This window comes from Myxine glutinosa, chromosome 4 (assembly GCF_964187855.1).
Source record: "Myxine glutinosa chromosome 4, kmMyxGlut1.1, whole genome shotgun sequence".
In the NCBI taxonomy this organism is placed as follows: domain Eukaryota; kingdom Metazoa; phylum Chordata; class Myxini; order Myxiniformes; family Myxinidae; genus Myxine; species Myxine glutinosa.
Genome location: NC_136264.1, coordinates 99,666,570 through 99,689,847, shown reverse-complemented (window position 1 = coordinate 99,689,847; position 23,278 = coordinate 99,666,570). Strand labels below are relative to the sequence as shown.

General features: G+C 44.8%; 1 protein-coding gene across 15 annotated transcripts in view; it reads right to left on the bottom strand.

Annotated features, from left to right (window-relative positions):
• Positions 1–23,278, bottom strand: part of LOC137425935 (uncharacterized) — a 215,846-nt gene that overhangs the window by 100,786 nt on the left and 91,782 nt on the right. For all 15 annotated transcript variants that reach the window (XM_078776203.1, XM_078776202.1, XM_078776211.1 and 12 more), the window contains one exon: positions 17,320–17,620. In XM_078776203.1, coding sequence (XP_078632329.1) covers positions 17,320–17,620 — 301 coding nt within the window. The remainder of the gene's footprint in view (positions 1–17,319; positions 17,621–23,278) is intronic.

Below are 23,278 nucleotides of genomic sequence, written 5' to 3'. Positions count from 1 at the left end.
AGAATGGCGGCCAATTCGTGTGTGTTCTGCAATGAATCCACCAACAACGATAATCCAGTAGTGACACTTCGTGAAAAGGGAAGTCGGACTATTAATGTTGTTAGTGACCAGCGCAGTGACCCAATACAGACTGTTCCAGGTCAAGTTGTTCATCAAGAATGCCGACGTGTATACTGCAATCCAATAAAGGTAGCACAGAGTATCAGAGATACACACAGACCAGGCCCAAGTGTATCGCTCCGATCAGCAGAGGAAGCCTTCAACTTCAAAGCAGATTGCCTCTTCTGTGGTACAAAGGTGAACTTTGATAACAGGAAACAACAAGGAGATGTCCACTCTATCACATTTACAGAATGTAAAGATAGTCTTCTGCAAAAGTGCTCAACAAGGAACGATGCATTGGGCCGATACTGTTCGGGCTCGACTGCTCATTGTGTGTGACCTTCCAGCGGCAGATGCCGTGTATCACCAGGTATGCAGTTCAAATTTCCGGACAGGGAAACTGATCCCTCTGAATTTTGTACATAATGAAACAGTACAGAAGAAACAGAAATTGGGTAGACGATACAAATCACCACATGAAGGCGGTCGTCCTGCTCTGGATGACAGATGTCAGGCATTTATAAAGGTGACTGAATTCCTTGAGGAAAATGACGACGAACAAAACACAATCTCTGATCTGGTGGACAAAATGGCCGAGTATCTTGCTGACTCAAATGCCGAGTCCTATTCTCAAAGATATATGAAAGACAGACTGATTGAACACTTGGCGACAGAGTCATTGTCACAACAGTTAATGGCAAATCGAATGTTGCAACGATGAGGCAAACAGCTGACAGTGTACTTTTGGAGTTTCATGCAAACCAGTCTAAGGATCCTATGATTCAGAAGAAAATAATCCTGGAAGCTGCCACTAAATTCATACTGGATGACATAAAGCAAGTGGAAACAGGGAATGAAACATACCCAACATCGGAAGACTTTGAGTTCAAAGACGCCAGCCTCAACTTTCTTCCTGATACTCTGAAGATTTTTCTGGAAAGATCTTGAAGGCAAAAGATGTAGAGCTGAAGATAGCTTCAATTGGTCAGGCTATAATGCAAGCTGCACGACCACGTGTCCTGATTGCTCCACTGCAAATTGCACTAGGGGTGCAGCTGCAGCACGATTTCGCCTCTCGTTTCCTTATTGATTCACTGCATGCACATGGGTACTGCAGCTCATACAAGGAAGTCACACGTTTCAACCAAAATGCAGCTGTATACCAGGGTACGGACATACCCAACCACAAGGGAGAATTTGTTCAATATGCAGCTGACAACGTCGACCACAACATTAGAACCTTAGACGGACACAACACCTTCCATGGCATGGGGATAATAGCCATGATTACCCCTGGAACAACACAAGGACATCCGATTCCTAGAGCTCAGGTCACTGCCAGCGACATAGAAACAACTGGAAGAATCCAGATACAGTACCATAGAGCTGACGACCAGGCACTTGCAACCTTGACTTATGGGAGCGTGCCTATCATGAGAGCCCATGATCCCACAGCCAACCTTGATGTACTGTGGAAGACGTCACTGCTGTTCAAGATACCAAGACCTGCATGGTCCGGGATGATGCAACTCTTACATCGTGATGTCCAGCATTCAAAATCGTCTGTCCTGTTTCTCCCAATGATTGATTTGAGCTCGAGCGACACTACATGCATCTACTCCACTCTCAACTACATTGCGCAACATGCTAAACAACATGATGTACCTACCATCATCACCTTTGATCAGCCACTATGGTGGAAGGCATTGTCGATCATTCTCTCGGAGCCAGATGGAAGCCCCATGCGACGTATTGTGGTAAGGCTAGGTGCCTTTCATATGGAAATGAGCTTCCTTGGCAGCATAGGGCACCTCATGGGTGGTTCTGGGTTGAAGGAGCTGCTAGAACTCATATACGCACCAAATGCAGTGGATCACATCCTAACAGGAAAAGCAATTTCCAGGGCTGTACAGGCACACGTCCTCCTGGATGCTGTCCTGAATGCACTCCTCCTGTCTGATCCTCTTGGAGGAACACAATACAGAACTGCAGAAGACTTGCCAGTTCGGGATGAAGATGCAATGAGTGGCTTGGCCGATGATGATGTGATTCATCCAGATGTGAGTAAAGCAAGGACCCTGTATGATGCGTTGATGAAAGGCACACGATCTTCCAACGATGTAGCAAGTGATCCAATCCTTGACAAGATCAGCAAAGTCTTTCAAACACAGACAGAATCATTGACCAAAGACCGAACAGCGAAACTGTGGTTACAGTATATGGATATGGTGAAGATCTTAAGAAAATTCATCAAAGCCGAGCGTATGGGAAACTGGTCCCTGCACCTCGAAGCTGTATCTGATATGTTACCATATGTAGCAGCCTCAGGTCATTCACTCTATGCTAAGTCTGCCAGGATTTACCTGCAAATAATGCACAGCTTAGAACAGGACTATCCAGATGTGCACCGTAAGTTTACTCAGGGCTTCCATGTCGCCCGAAGAAGTAGTAGAGCTTGGGCTGGAATTTCCTCAGACCTGATGATTGAGCAAGTACTCATGAGAAGTATGAAGACCAGCGGGGGGTTAACAAGAGGAAGAGGAATGACAGAGCAACAACGGTTAACGTGGCTTTTGTCCATGCCGGCTTGTTCGGAGACGAACAGATCGATGCAAGAGCTCACTGGAGTGAAGTACAGCACAGGTGAACAGAACAAAGAGATGGGCAAAACCAGGCAGCATCGCGACATGCAAGATACAAGTACACTACAGGTCGCTCTAGTTGACAGAAATCCTTTCAAGTGTCATCCATCCCTCAGGAACATAATGACTGGTGTCAACGCTGGCAGTAAGGTTGATGTCAACAATGCCAAACTCATTGGAGACAAGATCATGCACTCCATGACAAATCAGTCAGTTGTCCACTACACGTTCAAGCGCAAAGACCAAGCCACCACATTTCTGAAGGCCAGATCATCTGTGCGAGTTGGTAAAGACCAGGTACAGATAGACCCAGAACTGCTATTCCAGCGTCTCATCATCATCTCAAAATCTGCTGAAGATAAGGAAGAGATGTTTCGCTTTGAGTTATGCCCTCATCCACCTGCGCTGTTTGATGAAAAGCTGATGCTACGTGAAGCCCAGAAGTCCGTACTCGGAGATGCTATCTGGTCTAAACTTGAACCAGGTACCATAGAGTCAATCAGCGAAATCCAGTATGTCTTGGATGGTGGAAGTCTGCTGCACCGTATACCATGGCCACGTGGTTCACCAACATATCGAGAGATCTGCATGCTCCACTGTGACTATGTTACAAGAAAGTACGGAAAGGCCATCGTAATATTTGATGGATATCTTGGTCAATCAACCAAGCACATGACCCACCAGAGGCGAGCAGCAGGTAGAGGTGGACCAGAAGTGACTTTCACTGATGACATGAAGTTGACCATGAAGAAAGACATCTTCCTGGGAAACCTCAACAACAAACAGAACTTCATCAACATGTTGAGCAGATACCTCTGGCTTTCTGGATGCCAGACCCATCATTCCCAGGAAGATGCTGACCTGCTAATCGTCCAGACCGCAGTCAGTTCGGCGAACATGAGGAACACAGCCCTTATAGGAGAAGACACAGATCTGATCGTCGTACTCTGCTTCTACGCAAACCGAGAAGCACACGACTTGTTTATGTATAGTCAGGCAAAATCCACTACAAAACCAAACCACATCTGGAATGTGAAGTCCATGAAACGTCAGCTAGGTGCAGCTGTGTGTGAAAGCATCCTATTCATACACGCAGTATTGGGATGTGACACGACGTCTCGACTGTACGGCCTTGGCAAAGGAGCGTCACTGAAGAAATTCATGATGAGCACACTCTTCCAAACTCAATCCCAACAGTTCTTGGCTGAGGATGCATCACCAGATGTGGTCGAGGCTGCAGGAGAGAAAGCACTCGTGTGTCTCTACAAGGGTAAACCTGATGAAAGTTTGGATTCCCTCAGGTACAAGCGGTTTTGTGAACAGGTCGCAGTCAAGACTTCGAAGATACTCCCACAGACCTTACCGCCCACATCTGCTGCAGCGAGATATCACAGCAGACGGGTGTATCTGCAAATACAGCAGTGGAAAGGAAACAACAGCCTACAACCAGTGGATTGGGGCTGGAGAATGAGCGACGGCAATCTTGTTCCTGTTATGACCGACCTCCCTCCAGCACCTCAGGATTTGTTGAATGTTATCCGGTGCAACTGTTCGACCGATTGTGGTTCCGCACGGTGTACATGCCGCAAGAACAACTTGGAGTGTTCTCCTGCTTGTGGTCAGTGCCGTGGATCTGGCTGCACCAACTCCGTCCTGGACAGTTTCAGCGACGACGATGACGAGGAAAATGATGATTAGGTAGTGGACTGTTGTTATCGACTGTTACATGCAGCTGAATTAGTTAATTGTGGACATTTTTTTACTTTTAAGCGAATCCTTGACTTCCGACAGTATTTTATGAGTCAGTATTATTAGTTTCTCTATATGTGATTTTATTATGAGTTTGTGATTTTAATCAACAAAATGTGCCATAATTCTGAAACAGTCATGACAAGTGATTCATGTATTTGCATATCAGTGATCAGTATTTAGCTATTGGGAATTTTGTTTACGTGCTTATTTTTTTGTTCCGTACGGGCCGTACTGGGGCTGTAACATGCTGTAATTCCTGATATTAAAAGTATAATTATATACCATGTGCTCGGAATGTATCGCAAAATGTGAACAAATCGTACCGCAAAAGGATGAAAAGGGGGTCCATGTACCAGTGATTTTGACAGACACCCCATATTTTTAGAGCTTTAGACTTTTGATATGTTATCTGGTATATATTACTGCATACAATTTCGCACTGATATGTAGTGTTGCAGTTTTTTCCTATCTGGCCCCATATTTGGGCTAAATGGCTTGGACTATATGGAGTATAACTTCTTGTAGTTGAAAAAAACGGACCCAGACGTCTTCGGTGCTTTGATGCAGATGTGTTTGCCATCGAGTGCTCCTAGGGCATGGTGCATCTGCCACCTCAGTCCAAATTGCTCAGCTACTGTCTTCCACTCTTCTGGTGTAGAGGGAGTGTTGACGACCTCCTCCAGGTATTCATCGACGATGGCCTGGCAGACATCCCATACAATGAGGGTGATGGTGTTGTGGGCCACTCAGAAGTTGTACTGCAGGGACATGTAGCTATCCCCTGACGCAAGGTACCTCAGGGTGATTGCCAGTCTCAGACCTGGTTCTATTGGTTCACGCCAAAATGTGAGCTGCTTGGCGATTCGAGGACCGAGACGCTCTAGCAGCTCGTCAAACAGGGCTGCCTCCATCCTGGCGAAGTTATTGTAGCCCTGCACGTCTTCACCCCTGAGCTCTACCATGAGCTGCTCATACTGCCCTAGAGCTGGTCGTCGCAGGAGCCATGGCCTCACCCAATGTCTTCTCTCCCTCCGTTGTCCTCTTTCTTGATGCTGCTCCTCAGCGTGAGCCAGCAGTAGGTCATTCGCAGCAATATCCTGGTCCAGTGCTGCCAAGTCATTCAGAAGGACCAGCTTCATCCTATGTTCATCATCCATGATAGATGTTGGTAGAGAGACCCTTGGTAGACCTTGACCATAGAACATACTGCAGTGAGCTGAAATGTCCACCCCTATTTATACCTGGCCAGAAAATCGTGGTATGTCGTAATGCAGTCGCCAGGCAGTCGTATCTCTGTCGCCAATGGCCGTAACTCGGCTGCCACTAGTCCTACTGCTGTCGTCGTCAGTCTCCCATAGCCGCAGGGGAGACTTTATTTATTATTATTTTATTTTTTTTGTATACTGAATCGAGGCTCGTGAAAGAGCTAACATTAACTTCACAAACAAATCGACCAGACAAACAAAATACACAAAAAGAGGGAGCGGAAGACAAGATGGGGAGAAAAGGGGAAGCACACACACACAACATCCGAGAGCAGGGAGATGTGTGGAAGGGAGAGGGCCCGGGGGGAGGAGGCGTGGGAAGGGGGGGGGGGGGGGGGGGAGGGAGAAGTATAAAGCACAAGGACACCAAGGACTTCCAGGACAAAACTTGGTATTTCAAAAAGTGGAATTGGGGTGAAATTAGCGGGGGTAGAAAAGATCAAGGTTTTGGATGGGGGAAGATAAGAGATGGTGGTGAACAGCTGTTTTAAAGACTTGGAGGGTGGAGTGGGATTGAAGAGAGTGAGGGAGTTTGTTCCAGAGGCGGGAGAAAAGAGGAATGAAGGAGTGAAGGTGAGCAGAGAGTCTTGATTTTGGCAGTTTAACCAAAAGAGGGTTGCAGGCAGATCTTGTGCGACCTGTAGGAATATTTGCGGGACAGAGCCCAGAGAGAGCTGGGGGGGCAAGGACAGAGAGGAGTCGGTAGAAGACGGAAAGACCACCAACCTGCCTGCGGTGAGTGAGTGAGAGGCCCTTGGAGTTAGCTTCATCGAGGGAGATGCCAATGATTCTGAATGCTTTGGTTTCAACAGCGTGAAGGCGAGCTAGGTGTGAGGCAGGAGCACCAGCCCAGAGGCGAGAGCAGTATTCCATTGAGCTGCAGATGAAAGCCTTGTATGTGGTGAGGAGCTCAGGTGTGCCAAGGAAGGACTTCGCACGACGGAGGATGCCCAGTCGGCGACTGGCTTTGGAGGCCAGATTTGAAATGTGGTTTTTCCAGGAAAGATCATGGCAGATAGTGAGACCCAAAAGCTTGAGTGACAGAACTTCTTGGAGAGGATTATTCAGAAAGTGGATGGGAGGGTTGTCCAGTCGGTCTTTTTGGAGAGACATCGTAAGAGTGTGAGATTTGTCAGGATTGAAAGACATGTTCCACTTGTTTGCCCAGTCTGTGATTTTGTCAAGGTCTGCAGAGAGTGAGGAGACTGCAGACTGCCGATCTGAGGGATGAAGAATGGAGCGACAGAGAGTAGAGTCGTCAGCAAAGAGATAGAGAGGATTTTCAAGAGAGTCAGAGAGATCATTGATGAAGACCAGAAAAAGCACAGGGCCCAGAACACTGCCTTGGGGAACTCCAGCCTGAACAGGAAGAGGAGATGAGAGAAACCCATTCAGGGCCACACGTTGACTACGACTAGAGAGGAAGTCCGCCAGCCATGCGTGGAGATTTCCATGGATACCAAAAGAGGAGAGTTTGGTGAGCAGAGCGGGGTGCCAGACCGTATCGAAGGCACGTGATATGTCAAGGGAGACTGCTCTAATTTCCTGTTTGGCATTGAGGACCTCCATCCATTGTTGAGAAAGCAGAAGCAGCATGTCCAGAGTGGAGTGTCCAGGTCTGAAACCAAATTGATGATCAGAGATCAAGCCATTGGAGAAGAGGAAAGATTTCATATCTGAAGCAATGATGGATTCCATGACTTTGCTGATAATTGGGAGAAGGCTGATTGGTCTGTAGTTGCTGGGATCTGTTTTTGCACCTTTTTTGTGCAAAGCGGTGATGTTGGCAGATTTCCATGCAGATGGAAGATGACCTTGAGCAAAAGAGAGGGTGAAGAGAACAGAGAGGGGGAGTGAAAGAGCGGAAGAACATGATTTTAGGACCCGTGGGCTGATGCCGTCAGGTCCAGTTGCAGAATCAGAGTCGAGGGTTGACAGAAACTTTTCCACCTTGTCAGGAGGAAAGGACACAGAGTCCAGGAGCAGCTGGGTATGACTGGGTACGGTGGGTACAGAGAGGGATGGGTTTGGGACACAAGATTTAGAGGCCAACACAGAGTTGAGGCATTCAGCTTTTTCACGTGCGGAGTCAGCCGTGTGGCCATTTAAGGTGAGGGAGGGGATGGAGGGGGAACAAACACCAGAAACAGATTTCACCAGACGCCACCAGGATTTGGAAGAGGGAGACAGATAAGAGAGTTCGGTCCTGAGGACGGAGAGATATTGTTTCCTGGCTCTCCTGAGGGTGGACACACACTTGTTTTGGGCTTTGTGAAAGGAAATGAGATTTCCTTCCGTTGGATTTGCTTTCCAGGAGACGAAAGCAAGTTGTTTCTGGGCAATAGCCTCACCACAAGATTCCGTGTACCATGGACGGGAGGAAGGGTATGACAACTGAAGACGAGAAGGGATAAATCTGTGCATGAGAGAGAGCAATTTACTTTGGAAGAATTACTTCTTACCCCACTACGTGACGGTTCTTCTGTAGTCGATATGCAGCCGCAACAGTGTCGGCCCGTAGTCGGGAAGATGCCGCAGGAAGGCCATATGGCATTCGCATCTCTGCCGTGCTAGCTGGTGGGGCGATGCTGGGGCGATTGCGGAAGACTATGAGCGACTGAGTTGCGGCCGCTTTACGGTCTTATTACGGATACCGACGACAGCATGGCGGTTCCATCACGACAGCATGGCGGATTTTTTTTGAGGACGACTGAGCGCGCTGTTTTTAAACATTAAAGAAAATATTTGGCCCCTTTGCGGCTCTTGCCGACTGCAGCAGACCTGGGGAGGATAACCATGACTACAGAAGACCGTCCATTACGGTTTCATTACGATTGTCGGCGGGTGGTGGCGATTTTTTCAGTCGCCAGTAGTCGCCGACAAATCCGCCTATGTGACAGGGGCTTTAGGTTCTGAGAGTAGGTCATTGTAGAAGGGTTGCCAGAAATGTTTAAGAAGAGGGTGACAATTTTGAAAGTTAAATCTTAAGGTTGGGCAAATGTGATTTTCTGGCTCTCCTGAGAGTGGACACAATTCTTGCGGGCTTTGTGGAATGATCTGAGGTTGCCTTCAGTTGGATTTGCCTTCCAGGAGGAGAATGCAAGTTGGTTCAAGGAAACTGCCTCACCACAGGATTCAGTGTACCTTGGGCAGGAGGATGCGTATGATAACTAAAGATGAGATGGGATTAACTTGTGCAAAATGGAGAGCAAGTGTCTGCGAAGAATTCCCAGGCTGAGTTAATATCAGGGGTGGTAGATGTAGGAGACCTATGTTGCAACTTGTTTGTTTGACCTATGTCTACCATGAGTCGACATGAAAATTGTATTCAAATTTCAAGTCAATCTGATGAAAATTGAGGATTTTAGAAATTCGAAAAAAAGTGGTTGACCTTTGGGCCTATGCTGATCTCAAAAATAGTTTGAAGTGTGATGGATGCTTGCAGTCCATGCCACTTTGCCTGAGCCAGACTCACAGACACTGAAGCTGTTCTCAAAGAATGAATGGAGAGACATTGACCTTAACAAGCACACGATTATATGAACCAATTGGAGCAGAGGAGGAGCATGAGACATTCGCAGGGAAGTTGATCATCACCAAATCCAGAAGACAAGATTTGCCACTGACAGAAATCCGGGTGGGAAAGTTCAGAAATTGTCAGTCCAACAAAGTCAAAGAAGTCCTTTGTAGAGAATCATGGCTGTTGAGAGAGGTACCAACACCCACACAATTTGCATAGTGACAATTAAAATCAGCACATACAGTATGAGGAAGATAGAGTTGGGATGAGTGGGTAAAAGTTGATCCATGTTGTGAGAGAGAGAGAGAGAGAGAGAGAGAGAGAGAGAGAGAGAGAGAGAGAGAGAGAGAGAGAGAGAGAGAGAGAGAGAGAGAGAGAGTGAGAGTGTGAGAGTGTGAGAGTGTGAGAGAGAGAGACAGAGCGACAGAGAGACAGAGAGACAGAGAGACAGAGAGACAGAGAGACAGAGAGACAGAGAGAGAGAGAGACAGAGAGAGATGTATGTAGATGGAGCCCTCACTGTTTGGAGGACGGTGCAACACAGACAAACATGAGGTGGGAGTGGAGGGGAAGTCACAACCTGATTATACTCCTGGGGTGAGGCTCAAATTCTAATACCTTAATTTTTCCGCCAGCAGCAGGCTCAAATTTATTCAAGGCAGAATGCCTGCAAAATGAAATGGAAATGGATCCTAGCAAATTGCAAGCATCCAAGCACATCCATTAGATGTAAGAAAATAACACTGCGTCAGGGTCTCATCATACTAATCAATATAGCAGAAACTCATGCCAAAAGTTTGTGGGTTTCAATGTCTGCACTGAGATTTGGTGGACCCAAGTGGAAGGGGGGCTGATATTTGGCAGACCCAAGTGGAATGGGGGGGGGGCTGAGATTTGGCAGACCCGAGTGGAAGGGGGGGCAGAGATTTGGCGGAACCGAGTGGAAGGGGGGGCTGATTTTTGGCAGACCCGAGTGGAAAGGAGGCCTGGGATTTGGCGGACCCGAGTGGAAGGGGGGAGGGGGTGGGCTGAGATTTGGTAGACCAGAGTGGAAAGGAGGCCTGGGATTTGGCGGACCCGAATGGAAAGGGGGGGCCTGAGATTTGGCAGACCATAGTGGAAGGGGGGCCGAGGATTTGGCGGACCCAAGTGGTAGGAGGGCCTTAGAAAGATGAGGAGTGGTGGCGATGATATACGTACACACACACACACACACACACACACACACACACACACACACACACGTGCATGGGTCGTGATTTGCACATACACGTGCACTATTATGGTTTATACACGTTTGGCTTTGGTTTTCCTTTGACATGTTTTGTTTTGTGTGACATCATATGCTGTGTATTGCATACACACATTATTTGTATGCATTATATACATATATAAATATTGGGCACATGTTGTATTGTATACACACATGTTATGCATGACATGTTGTACAGTGGTATGTTGTGTACACACGTGCATGACATATTTCACATATTTTGCGCGTGCACACACACACACACACACGCGCGTAGATAATGGCCGAAATAACACAGTAATCAAAAAAATGACCAAATATCAAGACCTTAAGAATGAAGTGAAAGAATCTTGGAAGCTGAACACTGAAATTGCACCAGTGGTAATGGGGGCAACGGGACTGATAAAGAACCTCACATAGATCGTAAAAACCATCCCTGTTGGAGGCTGAACGGGGTTGGAGGCTGTACGACCTACAGTTGGAGGCTGTACGGGGTTAATTGATGATCCCGAAAAGAGCCCTTGGAACAAAACTGAGAACAGCACAACTTCACAACTTGTTTGTTTGTTTTTGTTTTTTGGTTTTTTTTGTATACAAATCGAGGCTCGTGGAAGAGCTAACATTGATCACAAAAAGACAAACTGACACATAAAACATACGATAAAGGGAGCGGGAGACAATATGGGGAGAGAGAGGGAAGCACACAAGTACAACATTTGAGAGAAGGGACATCGGGAGATCTGTGGGAGGGAGAGGGCTTGGGGGGAGGAGGCATGGGATGGGCGTGGTGGGAGAGGTATAAAACACATGGACACTGCTCGGACTTCCAGGAAAGAAGTCGGTATTTCAAAAAAGTGGATCTGGGGTGAATTAACGGGGATATAAAAGATCAAGGTTCTGGATGGGGGAAGTTAAGAGATGGTGGTGAACAGCTGTTTTAAAGACCTGGAGGGTAGAGTGGGATTGAAGAGAGTGAGGGAGTTTGTTCCAGAGGCGGGAGAAAGGATGAATGAAAGACTGAAGGTGAATAGAGAGTCTTGATTTTGACAGTCTAACCACAAGAGGGTTGCAGGCAGATCTTGTACGACCTGTAAGAATATTTGGGGGACAGAGCACAGACAGGGCTGGGGGAGCTAGGCCGGAGAGGAGTCGGTAGAAGACAAAAAGACCACCAACCTGCCTGCAGTGAGTGAGTGAAAGGCCCTCAGAGTTAGCTTCATCGCGGGTGATTCCAATGATTCTGAAAGCTTTGGTTTCAACAGCGTGAAGCCGAGCTTGGTGTGAGGCAGGAGCAGCAGCCCAGAGGGGAGAACAGTATTCCATTGAGCTGCGGATGAAAGCCTTGTATGTCATGAGGAGCTCAGGTGTGCCAAGGAAGGACTTCGCACGATGGAGGATGCCCAGTCGGCGACAAGGTTTGGAGGCCAGTTTGGAAATGTGTTTTTCCCAGGAAAGATCATGGCAAATAGTGAAACCCAAAAGCTTGAGTAACAGAACTTCTTGGAGAGGATTGTTGAGAAAGTAGATGTGAGGGTTGTCCAGTCGGTCTTTTCGGAGAGACATCGTAAGAGTGTGAGATTTGTCAGGATTGCAAGACATGTTTCCCTTGTTTGACCAGTCTGTGATTTTGTCCAGGTCTGCAGAGAGTGAGGAGGCTGCAGACTGCCGATCTGAGGGATGAGGAATGGAGCGGCAGAGAGTGGAGTCATCAGGAAAGAGATAGAGAGGATTTTCCAGAGAATCTGAGAGATCATTGATGAAGACCAGAAAAAGCACAGGGCCCAGAACACTGCCTTGGGCAATTCCAGCCTGAACAGGAAGGGGAGATGAGAGAAATCCATTGAGGGCCACACGTTGACTATGACCAAAGAGGAAGTCCGCAAGCCATGTGTGGAGATTTCCATTGATACCATAGGAGGAGAGTTTGGTGGAGCAGAGTGGGGTGCCAGACCATATCGAAGGCACATGATATGTCAAGGGAGACAGCTCTAATTTCCTGTTTGGCATTGAGGACCTCCATCCGTTGTTGAGACAGCAGAAGCAGCATGTCCAGAGTAGAGTGACCAGGTCTGAAACCAAATTGATGATCAGAGATCAAGCCATTGGAGAAGAGGAAGGATTTGATGTCAGAAGCGATGATTGATTCCATGACCTTGCTGATTATTGGGAGCAGGCTGATTGGTCTAAGGTTTAAAGATCTGTTTTTGCACATTTTTTGTGTGAAGTGGTAATTCACCCATGCCCATGAATGAATGAGATGAACTTAGTTATGAATGAATGAACTTAGCCCATTAATCTCAATCCTTCACCGAAGCGGGGGTGGAAAATTTGAGTCCTGGGAGGACTAGGTTCCACCTTCTACAACCCAAATTATGGAGATAAATACCAATGACACACACACACACACACACACACACACACACACACACACACACACACACACACACACACACACACAATAGGTGAACACACTCATACATACACAAACACATCTACACACACACACACATTGACTGTACTCAAAAGCGACTGACACCCTCGCATTCTGAAATGTCAACTTTTGTGACACACTGCCCTCAGCACACCAATACTTTCTGAGTCTACCGGATTTTCTCCTGATAACTAAATGCAGCCCATATGGCCAATCAGGGACAATATGCAGTGCATCATAGTTGATGCAGCCAATTTAATTCATTGAGTGGCAGAAGCTGGTTTTCTGCATGGAAGGTGAACTCTTGCATGCTCAGCTCAAGGTCAAGCTAAATCCAAGGAAATGGTAACCATGGTAACTAAAATTGGGTGTGTGCAAAATGATGTATCTTTGTCCATTTTTCTCTCTCCCAATACAATTCACAACACATATTCTGCATGCTGTCACTTCCCCCATACATGGAACTATACCAAACAAAACGACATATATTTTCAAACTTGTATGCTTCTGGAGCAAATTCTGGATTCATAACTCGAAAAAAAGAAAAAATATTTAAAACACAGCCAAGAAATAATTCAAATGATTTCTCCAGATTTGACAATTCAAAAATAAAAATTTACTTTTACATCCTCATATCGAGACACGATTAACACCGAGGCCCACAAGCATCTTGTAAGTAATTTTCAGATACAAGTGCAATTTTACTATTCGTTTCGCTGTAATAATCACAAATATTAATTAAAATTAATTCATTTTAATTCGGAAACCCAAAAGCACTCTTCTCTACAATAAACAAACTCCTCAGCCCCCTGAGCACCACCACCCAGTCATTCACAGTAGACAACTGCATCTCCTTCCTTTCATTCTTCCAAAGCAAAATTGACAACATCGACAACAGCTTAACCACCACCGCACCCGATCCCCCTCAAACCACCTGCCCCCCCTTATCCTGCCAACCCCTGTCTCAGTTCAACCCAGTCTCCCCTACTGACCTCTCTGAACTCCTCATAGGAATGAAAACTGCCACCTGCACTCTTGACCCCATCCCCTCCAGCTTTGTCAAGGCCTCCCTTCCTGCTCTCTCTCCACTTATCACTGCAACAATAAACTCCTCCCTGTCTACAGGCATCATCCCACCATCCCTCAAAATTGCTGCTGTTACCCCCATTCTGAACAAAACCTGGTCTAAACCCTGACACCCTAAACAACTTCAGACCCATCTCCAACCTACCCTTTCTGTCAAAAGTTTTGGAACGCGCTGTAGCCACTCAACTCAAACATCACCTCTCTGCCAATAACCTGTATGAAACATTCCAATCCAGATTCCGCTCCAACCACAGTACTGAAACTGCTCTCCTCAAAATCACCAACGACCTTCTCCTCTCCTCTGACGCCGGCAACCTCAACATTCTCATCCTCCTCGACCTCAGCGCCGCCTTTGACACCATCAATCACACCATCCTCCTCACCCGACTTGAAACCACCTTTAACATTACCGGCACTGCCCTCTCTTGGATCAAATCATACCTCTCTGACAGACGCCAATTCATCTCCATCAATAACTGCAAATCCCCCACTGCTCCCCTCCCCCAAGGTTCAGTTATTGGCCCCCTCCTCTTCATCCTGTACCTGTCCCCCCTTGGTCACTTAATCCGCCGTCATGGTCTCCAATTCCACTGCTTCGCCGATGACATCCAGCTTTTCATCTCCACCAAGTCCATCTCCACCGGCACCCACTCTATCCTGACAAACTGCATCACTGAAATAAAATCCTGGCTTCAAATCAACTTCCTCAAACTTAACTATGGTAAATCTGAAATAATCATCATTGGCCCAAAAACGCTCACCAAATCCACCCACAACTTTGCCCTCAACATCGACGGTTTCCCAGTATCCACCTCCCCTCACATCCGGAATCTTGGCATCATCTTTGACCAAACCCTCTCCTTCGACAAACACACTAAACAGATCACAAAGACAGCCTTCTTTCACCTGAAAAACATCGCCCGTCTCTGTCCATCCCTCTCCTCCATGGCTGCAGAAACCCTCATCCACGCCTTCATCACCTCCCGTCTGGACTACTGCAACAGCCTCCTCTATGGTTCACCCTCAATAATCACCAATAAACTCCAATACATTCAGAACTCCGCTGCCTGTCTACTCACCCATTCCCGGACCCGTGACCACATCACCCCTGTCCTTTATAAGCTTCACTGGCTCCCCATCCCCCAGAGAATCCAGTACAAAATCCTCCTCTTGACCTACAAAGCCCTCCATAACCTGGCCCCATCCTACCTGGCTGACCTCCTCTCCAGACACACTCCCACCCGCAACCTCCGCTCTGCTGGTACCAACCTCCTGACCCCCCCCCCCCCCCCATCCGGACCAAATTCAGATCCTGGGGGGACAGGGCCTTCTCCATCGCTGCTCCCACCCTCTGGAACTCACTACCTCACACTATCAGAGACTCCTCCTCACTCACCTTATTCAAAACATCACTCAAGACCCACCTGTTCAACACTGCATTCAACATTTAACCCACAGCATTTAACCCCTGACTATCTCTTCTCCTTCTCCTTTCTTTTGCTTTGATTATTTACCTATTGATTTTTGTCTTTTTGCACTTGTTTTTTGTACTCTGTCAAAGCGTCTTTGGGCTTCTTGAAAAGCGCTATATAAAATAAATGTATTATTATTATTATTATTCTAAATAAACAAATATGAATGTAATCAACAAAAATAAAAATTATAGAAACGCCATAAGTTCTTACGCAGCGTTAGCTACAATGTTCACCAATGCCCAAACAAAAAGTAATCTAAAATTGCAGGAAAAAAATCGGAGATACACCACTTTAAAGGTTAGGGACAAATGTGTCCCTCAGTCCTTAAAGGATTCAGCAAAAGCAACTTTCATGAAATTCTCAGGAAATGCGGTAAAGGCAACAACAAGTCATAACATGCCGTGGGATGCTAAACTCGGCTGGCGTACTATTCCAGAATGAGAAAAAAGCGTAGAGCTTAGAATGAAAACTGACAACTACATGATTTATGCAATCAAGTCCAAGGACCAATGTTGAACTTTGCACAAAATACAGTGCATTCAGAAAGTATTCAGACCCCTTCACTTTTTCAAAAATTTGTTATGTTGCTGCCTTATGCTGAAATCGTTTAAATTCATTTTTTCCCTCATCAATCTACACTCAATACCCCATAATGACAAAGAGAAAACAGGATTTTAGAAAGTTTTGCAAATTTTTTTTTTTTTTTAAACTGAAATATCACATTGACAAAAGTATTCATACCCTTTGCTATGACACTTGAAATTTAGCTCAGGTGCCTCCCATTTCTCTTGATCATCTTTGAGATGTTTCTACACCTTGATGGGAGTCCACCTGTGGTAAATTCAATTGATTGGACATGATTTGGAAAGGCACACACCTATCTATATAAGGTCTCACAGCTGACAATGCATATCAGAGCACCAAGCCATGAGATCGAAGGAACTGCCTGCAGAGCTCAGAGACAGGATTGTGTCGAGGCACAGATCTGGGGAAGCCTACAAAAAAAATTCTGCTGCATTGAAGGTTCCCAAGAGCATAGTGGCCTCCATAATTCTTAAATGAAAGAAGTTTGGAACAACCAGGACTCTTCCTAGAGCTGGCCGCCTGGCCAAACTGGGCAATCGGGGGAGAAGGGCCTTGGGAAGAGAGGTGACCAAGAACCCGATGGTCACTCTGGCTGAGCTCCAGAGATCCTGTGTCGAGATGGGAGACACTTCCAGAAGGACAACCATCACTGCAACACTCCACCGATCTGGGCTTTATGGCAGAGTGGCCAGACGGAAGCCTCTCCTCAGTGAAAGACATCTCAAAGATGATCAAGACAAATGGGAGGCATCTGAGCTAAATTTCAAGTGTCACAGCAAAGGGTCTGAATACTTATGTTAATGTGATATTTCTGTTTTTTATTTTTAATAAATTTGCAAAACTTTCTAAAATCCTGTTTTCTCTTTGTCATTATGGGGTATTGAGTGTAGATTGATGAGGGAAAAAATGAATTTAAACGATTTCAGCATAAGGCTGCAACATAACAAAATGTGAAAAAAGTGAAGGGGTCTGAATACTTTCTGAATGCACTGTATGCGCTCTGTGTTTGAGGAAATAAAAAAAATAAAAAGCAACTACATTGAATTATTATTGTAAAACATTGGACTGCCAACCCTGTTCCGGCTCGTGTCCGATGACAATTACAATGACAGTTACATTTGCGTCATCTTAAGTCATGCATTTAAGAGTGAGAAATACCCAAGTTTGCCTTTTTATTGTAAATAGTTGGGTTACACGGCCTTGACTCACCTTGACCAAAAAGTACGTCTGGACAAGAAGAGGTCGTGCAAGAATCATTTTCATCTTGGATGACCAGCACAGGCTTGTTCATACTCTCTGGTGGATCCAAATAAATCAATGGAAAAGTTTGGTGAGTGCTGCTCTCCATGGAATTTCCAAACGATGTGTTCAATTTTGCTGCCACTGGTGCTGAGTCGTTGCTGCTTTGAGCAAATGTTGTCGTCTCGCTTTTGCTCTCACCATGGTCGGGCATGTTTTGCAAAGGACTCTTTTCACTCAAGTCGGTTGTGTTTCGTTTGTCAAGGGGTTTCTGGAGATTGGAGGGGGAAAAACAAACAAACTTTTTATTAAAACTTAAACATTTACTTCAAGCAAAACAAATCATGTTTAGCAGAGTCCCCTGTCAACCCAGGCAGTTGCGGTGGTGTCGCGGTGTTTTAAGCTCACACCACAGTCAGAGAAAGGGTTGCGTTAGTAGGATAATGATACTAACATATCCATATCACCGACACATCCTCCCCGTCTGTTCCCTTCAAAGCAGCCAGCAGCCACAGCTTAAACTTACACTGTTACCCAAGACCTGGTGAACAGGTAACATGATCCCAGGCTACATTAACACACATTCCACACTATACTTTTGGAGACCAATTTAATCAAGGGTATTTCATTCAACAAACACAACAATTTAATATGATAGATTTGTCAGATATACCAGTTGCCTCACTTAATAGAGACATAACGAAGAGAAAGATAAGCTCCTTCACTAGTATTATACCAGGAAACATGTGCCATTCCCACATGACTAGAAAAGCTAAGACTTCTTTCATAGGCAAACCTCTATTTGTTACTTGCGAAATCGAAGATTTTTCAAGTATATTGGTCGGTTGAGTTTGTTATTCTGTGTTTGTCAATCGCCTACAGGCCAGAAATCTAAACCGATCGTCATGAAACTTTAACAAGTTGTAGAGGTCGTCACAGCTGAGAAGCCTGTTGATTTTGAGGTCAAAGGTCATGTCAAAGGTCATGTTGAGTTCAAATTTCTAAAATCGTCATTTTTCATCCGATTAACTTGAACATTGAACAGGATTTACATGTTGGGTCACTGAATTGGAAAACCAACTTTTTTTTAGGTCAAAAGGTCAAAGGTCAACTCAAGGTAAAACTTCTAAAATCATCAATTTTCATCTGAAAAATCATCAGTTTTCATCCGATTGACCTGAGCTTTGATTAAGATCATTAATTTGAATCTTAATGAAATGGACAATTTGATGTATCCATGGCAACTTTTGGGGGGAGTGAGGTGGATTTTGCAAGCATCGTGCTCTGCATGACATCTTTCTTGTATTTAGTTTGTCATTTTCTGTAAAGCTGTTTGAGATTTTTCTTGTCTTAGGTACACAAGAAGACCTTTCCATTCCATATGCCATTTTTCGAATGTACAACGGTTGCCTATCAAAGGTGTTGATCTACTAGGCAGGTTACGGTATCCATTTTGAGGCCGATAATTATTTACTGTTCCAGTCCAAATGGACTTAAGCTCATGACCAAACATATTGTACCTCTATGCACTACCGCAGCATCCTGCTTATGCAAACAGACAATACTGTAAGACAGACAATAAAGAATATGAATGAATGCGTTGCTCATTACATCCATCACTGAAGGTGGGAGGAGGGTATGTTTTCACACTTGTCTGTCTGTTTGGTTGTTTGTTTGCCTGTCTGTCTATTTGTCTGTCTGTCTTTGAACAGGATATCTCAAAATGTTATGGATGGATTTGGATGATGTTTAGTGGACAGGTTGGGTGTGTGACAAGAACAAAATTATTAGATTTTGGTGACTATCTGGATACGGATCCGATACGAGAATTTTAAAAAGTGATTCTTTACCATTGAATGATAGGGCCAAAAACGATACATGGCTAGATATTTCAAAACATTGTGAATGGATTGTGACAAAACTTGGTGAATGAGTTGGTTAGGTGACAAGAACAAGCCGATTCGATTTTGGTTCAGGTCCGCTTGCAGATCCGGCCTATAAGTGGGATAAAAAATGTAAATTGTTCAGTCTGACCGAGGTATGCCCTCCACCGAGTGCCATAAATCCACGTAACATCAAACCAAGCCATTTTTACCATAATATAATGTCTTCCAAGCCAAATGTTCATCTTTTACTCAGGGAGAGTAACAGATCTTTCCAATACAGATCTCTCCCATACTTCATCAGCCAGGCTGTAATGGACGGACAATGGATGAATGCAATAAAACAAATGGGAGCAGAGCTATCTCTCGAGACACATCTTATACTTCCGATACTGACGAGCACCGAGGCTTGTTTTCCACGATGTATGCAAATGGTATTCAGGTTCCTCTTCTTGAATGGTAATAAACTATTCTTTCTTTTCTGTGACTGAAAATAACGGGTTGCTCTTTTGAGGCCGTCTCAAAATCTTCCTCTTGAGACTGGTGTTCTACGAAGGAGCATTTTAGGACTGACCATAATTTTGGACCACATCAATGACCTCTCCGCTTCCCAAGATAATCCTCTATAAAGTTTCTCAGATGATTCCACTGTGCAAACAGCACATCACACTTATGAAAGGCAACCCGCTGCACAATCCATCTCTATAGATATGGTATACGCAAAAAAATCGGTGAAAGATCTGCTGGCATGTGGGACATACAGTATTAATCGCATAATTTCTGGACTCGCTTTTTTTAAATCACCTAACATGCCATTTTGTTCTTCCATCCAACCCCAGCCGACCTCGATGATATGCATTCTTCAAGAATCCCACAACTAACTGCCCTCCACAATTCTCAGCTGAACACTCACCTCCATTACTTCATCACTCCATTCTCTTGTCTGTGAAACCAACTCCCTGTGTCTGTTGTCTTGTGCTCCTCCCTCCAGTCTCTAATCAAGAAAACTGCCTATCATCACCTCATTCTTTCTCCCATATCCACACATGCTCTCGTCAACTCTCACTGACCCACCCACCTCTTTCCTTTCTGCCCTCGTTTACTCATGTGACATGTCTTTGTCTCCCCATTCCCCTTTTAGCCTCTGTCAGTTTGTGAACATTCAAAACCTCCATTAGCTGAAAGTTCTTTACCTAAAAAAAAAAATATATATATATATATATATATATACAGACTTGGCATGTAATATGGAATTTTTTTTTTTGGGGGTGAACTTACTTTCCAAGATGACTTAGAAACAAAAGTTCATTGGAATCATGTTGAAATTATTCTAGATTTTGTTAATGTGACCCTTAAAAGAAACAAAAACCACATTTGACATTTCGAAGCAAATAAATTGATCCTTGAAAGTGATGTCAACTGATATCGAACTCGATTCATGGACAGTACTGTGTTAAACTTCTGTAAGTTTTCCATAAGTATCTCTTTATTTTGCACATTAGCCAAAAAAAATTTCAACAAAAACAAAAGGTAAATTATGACTGGGATTACGGACAGTAAAATTACAGTTCAGTACTTCGTGTAACCCCCACGAGCATTCAGGAGAGCACGTACACGTCGAGGCATGCTGTTCACGAGATTTGCCAAGGTTTGGACAGGAATCACTTGCCATGCAGTGACAATAGTCTGCTGCAATTCACGCACAAAGGCAGGCTGCTGGTCAAAGTTGTCGATTTGACGCGTTAATTCTGCCCACAAGTTCTCCATCGGATTCATATCCGGGGACATGGCAGGCCACTCCATATGCTCGACACCACGGTCAGCAAGAAAGTGTTGGATCATGCGAGCACGATGAGGCCGTGCATTGTCATCTTGGAAGACAACGTTTCCTCGAAAGGCTGCACGAGCAAATGGAAGCAATGTTTCTTCCAGAATGGCCCTGTACTTGAACTGGTTCAGGTTTCCATTCAGAACAACCAGGTCAGTTTTGCCCCCTGCATGAAAAGCAGCCCAAACGGTCAACCCACCACCTCCAGCTTGCACTCTTGGCACTATACAATCTTCGTTGTGGGCTTCATGCACTTGTCTGCGCACTCGGACGTGGCCATCTTGACGATAGACCAGAAATCTAGACTCGTCACTGAAGGTCACATGATTCCAGTATCCTGGCTGCCATCGACGATGCTCTCTGGCCCACTGCAATCGGCGCTGGCTGTGTTGTCTGGTCAGGCGTGGCTTTCTCAGGGGACGCCTGGCACGATAGCCTGCTTGAACCAGTCGTTGGTTGACTAGCCTTCTGGATACAGGCACATTTGTCAGTTGCTGCCACTCAGCCCAAAGCCGATTAGCTGATTTGGTACAGCCATTGCAGACTAACCGGTGCAGCTGGCGATCATCTCTCCTTGTGGTTCTGCGTGGACGTCCTGGCCTCGGTATTGGAGTAGGGACACCCCTCTGAGCATTTCGTTTCAAGATCTTTGACACCTGACCTTGAGTGATGCCATACTGCCGAGCAATAGCACACTGTTTCATGCCAGAATTTCGTAAAGCCAGCACTCCATGACAAACAGCATTGTCGAGTTGACGGACCATCACCAGAGGAAGCGGCAATAACTTTTGGAGACGTGCAGCAGTCGTTTTCCCCTAATACAGAACGCAACAACCCTTGTATACCCGACTGTGAAGCCAATCGTCAAATGCACCTGTCCGTACATTTTGCCACGCCACCTGTGATATAATCCTGTTGTTGACTTCTTGCTGCGACAGACAATCAGTGACATGGTTCTTTTAAAAAATAAATCACCAAAGTGTAAAAGAAACTCACCAGATTGATATACTGAGTTAAGAAAGTAAACCTAAGTCAAGAAAAAAAAAGTATTCCATATTAAATGCCAAGTCTGTATGTGTATGTATATATATATACATATATATATATATATATATATATATATTTATAAGCAAAGATCACATATATATATATACGTACACAGAGCCTTCAGAAAGTATTGACACCCTTTGACTCTTTGCACATTTTGTCGTGTTATAGCCTGAATTTAAAATGGATTAAATTGAGATTATTTTATCACTGATTTGCACATAATACCCCATAATGTTAAAGTGGCATATTTTTTCACAAAATTTTACAAAATAATTAAAAATGAGAAGCTGAAATGTCTTGAGTCAATAAGTATTCAACCCCATTTGCTATGAAACTCCAAATTGAGCTCAGGTGCATCCAATTTCATGTGATCATTTTTGAGATGTCTACAACTTCGTTGGAGTCCACCTGTGGCCAATTAAATTGATTGAACATGATTTAGAAAGAAAGACACCTGTCTATACAAGGTCCCACAGTTGACAGTGTAAGTCAGAGCAGAAACTCGACCATGAAGTCCAAGGAACTGTCCGTAAAACTCCAAGATAGAATTGTGAGGAGGCATATATTTGGGGAAGGGTATAAAACAATTATTGGGGAAAATGCTAGGGGCATAGAAAAGGCCCCTTTATATATGGAATGTGCCATTTGGCAAAGTATAGAAAAGAAGAGACATTCAAAAAAATCTCGTGTGCATGCTGAGCTATCCTTGTGTTCTTAGGAGGAACCAAGTAATGCTCCAGAAAAATTCATATAAAAGGACGCCCTACATATATCAGTTAAAACCCATCAATACGTAAATTTTTCTGTGTCCTTCGAAAACGAAGAACCATAAGATAATGTGCATGTGTGTGAAATCCAATTTGTTTTAAAGATTAATGAAGTTTGTATGTACCATGGACCAACCAATTGCAGACATGTTGTGGATTATAAATCACCAAAGTGTAAAAGAAACTCACCAGATTGATATACTGAGTTAAGAAAGTAAAACCAACTCACGAAAAAAAAAATTCCATATTAAATGCCAAGTCTGTATAAAGAGAGGGGCACTTTGTGCCTCCCTTTGATTTCTAGAGTGTTGAAAGTTCCCAAGAGCACAGTAGGCTCCATCATTGAATTGGAAAGGATATGGAACTACCCAGACTCTTCTAGAGCTGGCCATCCAACCAAA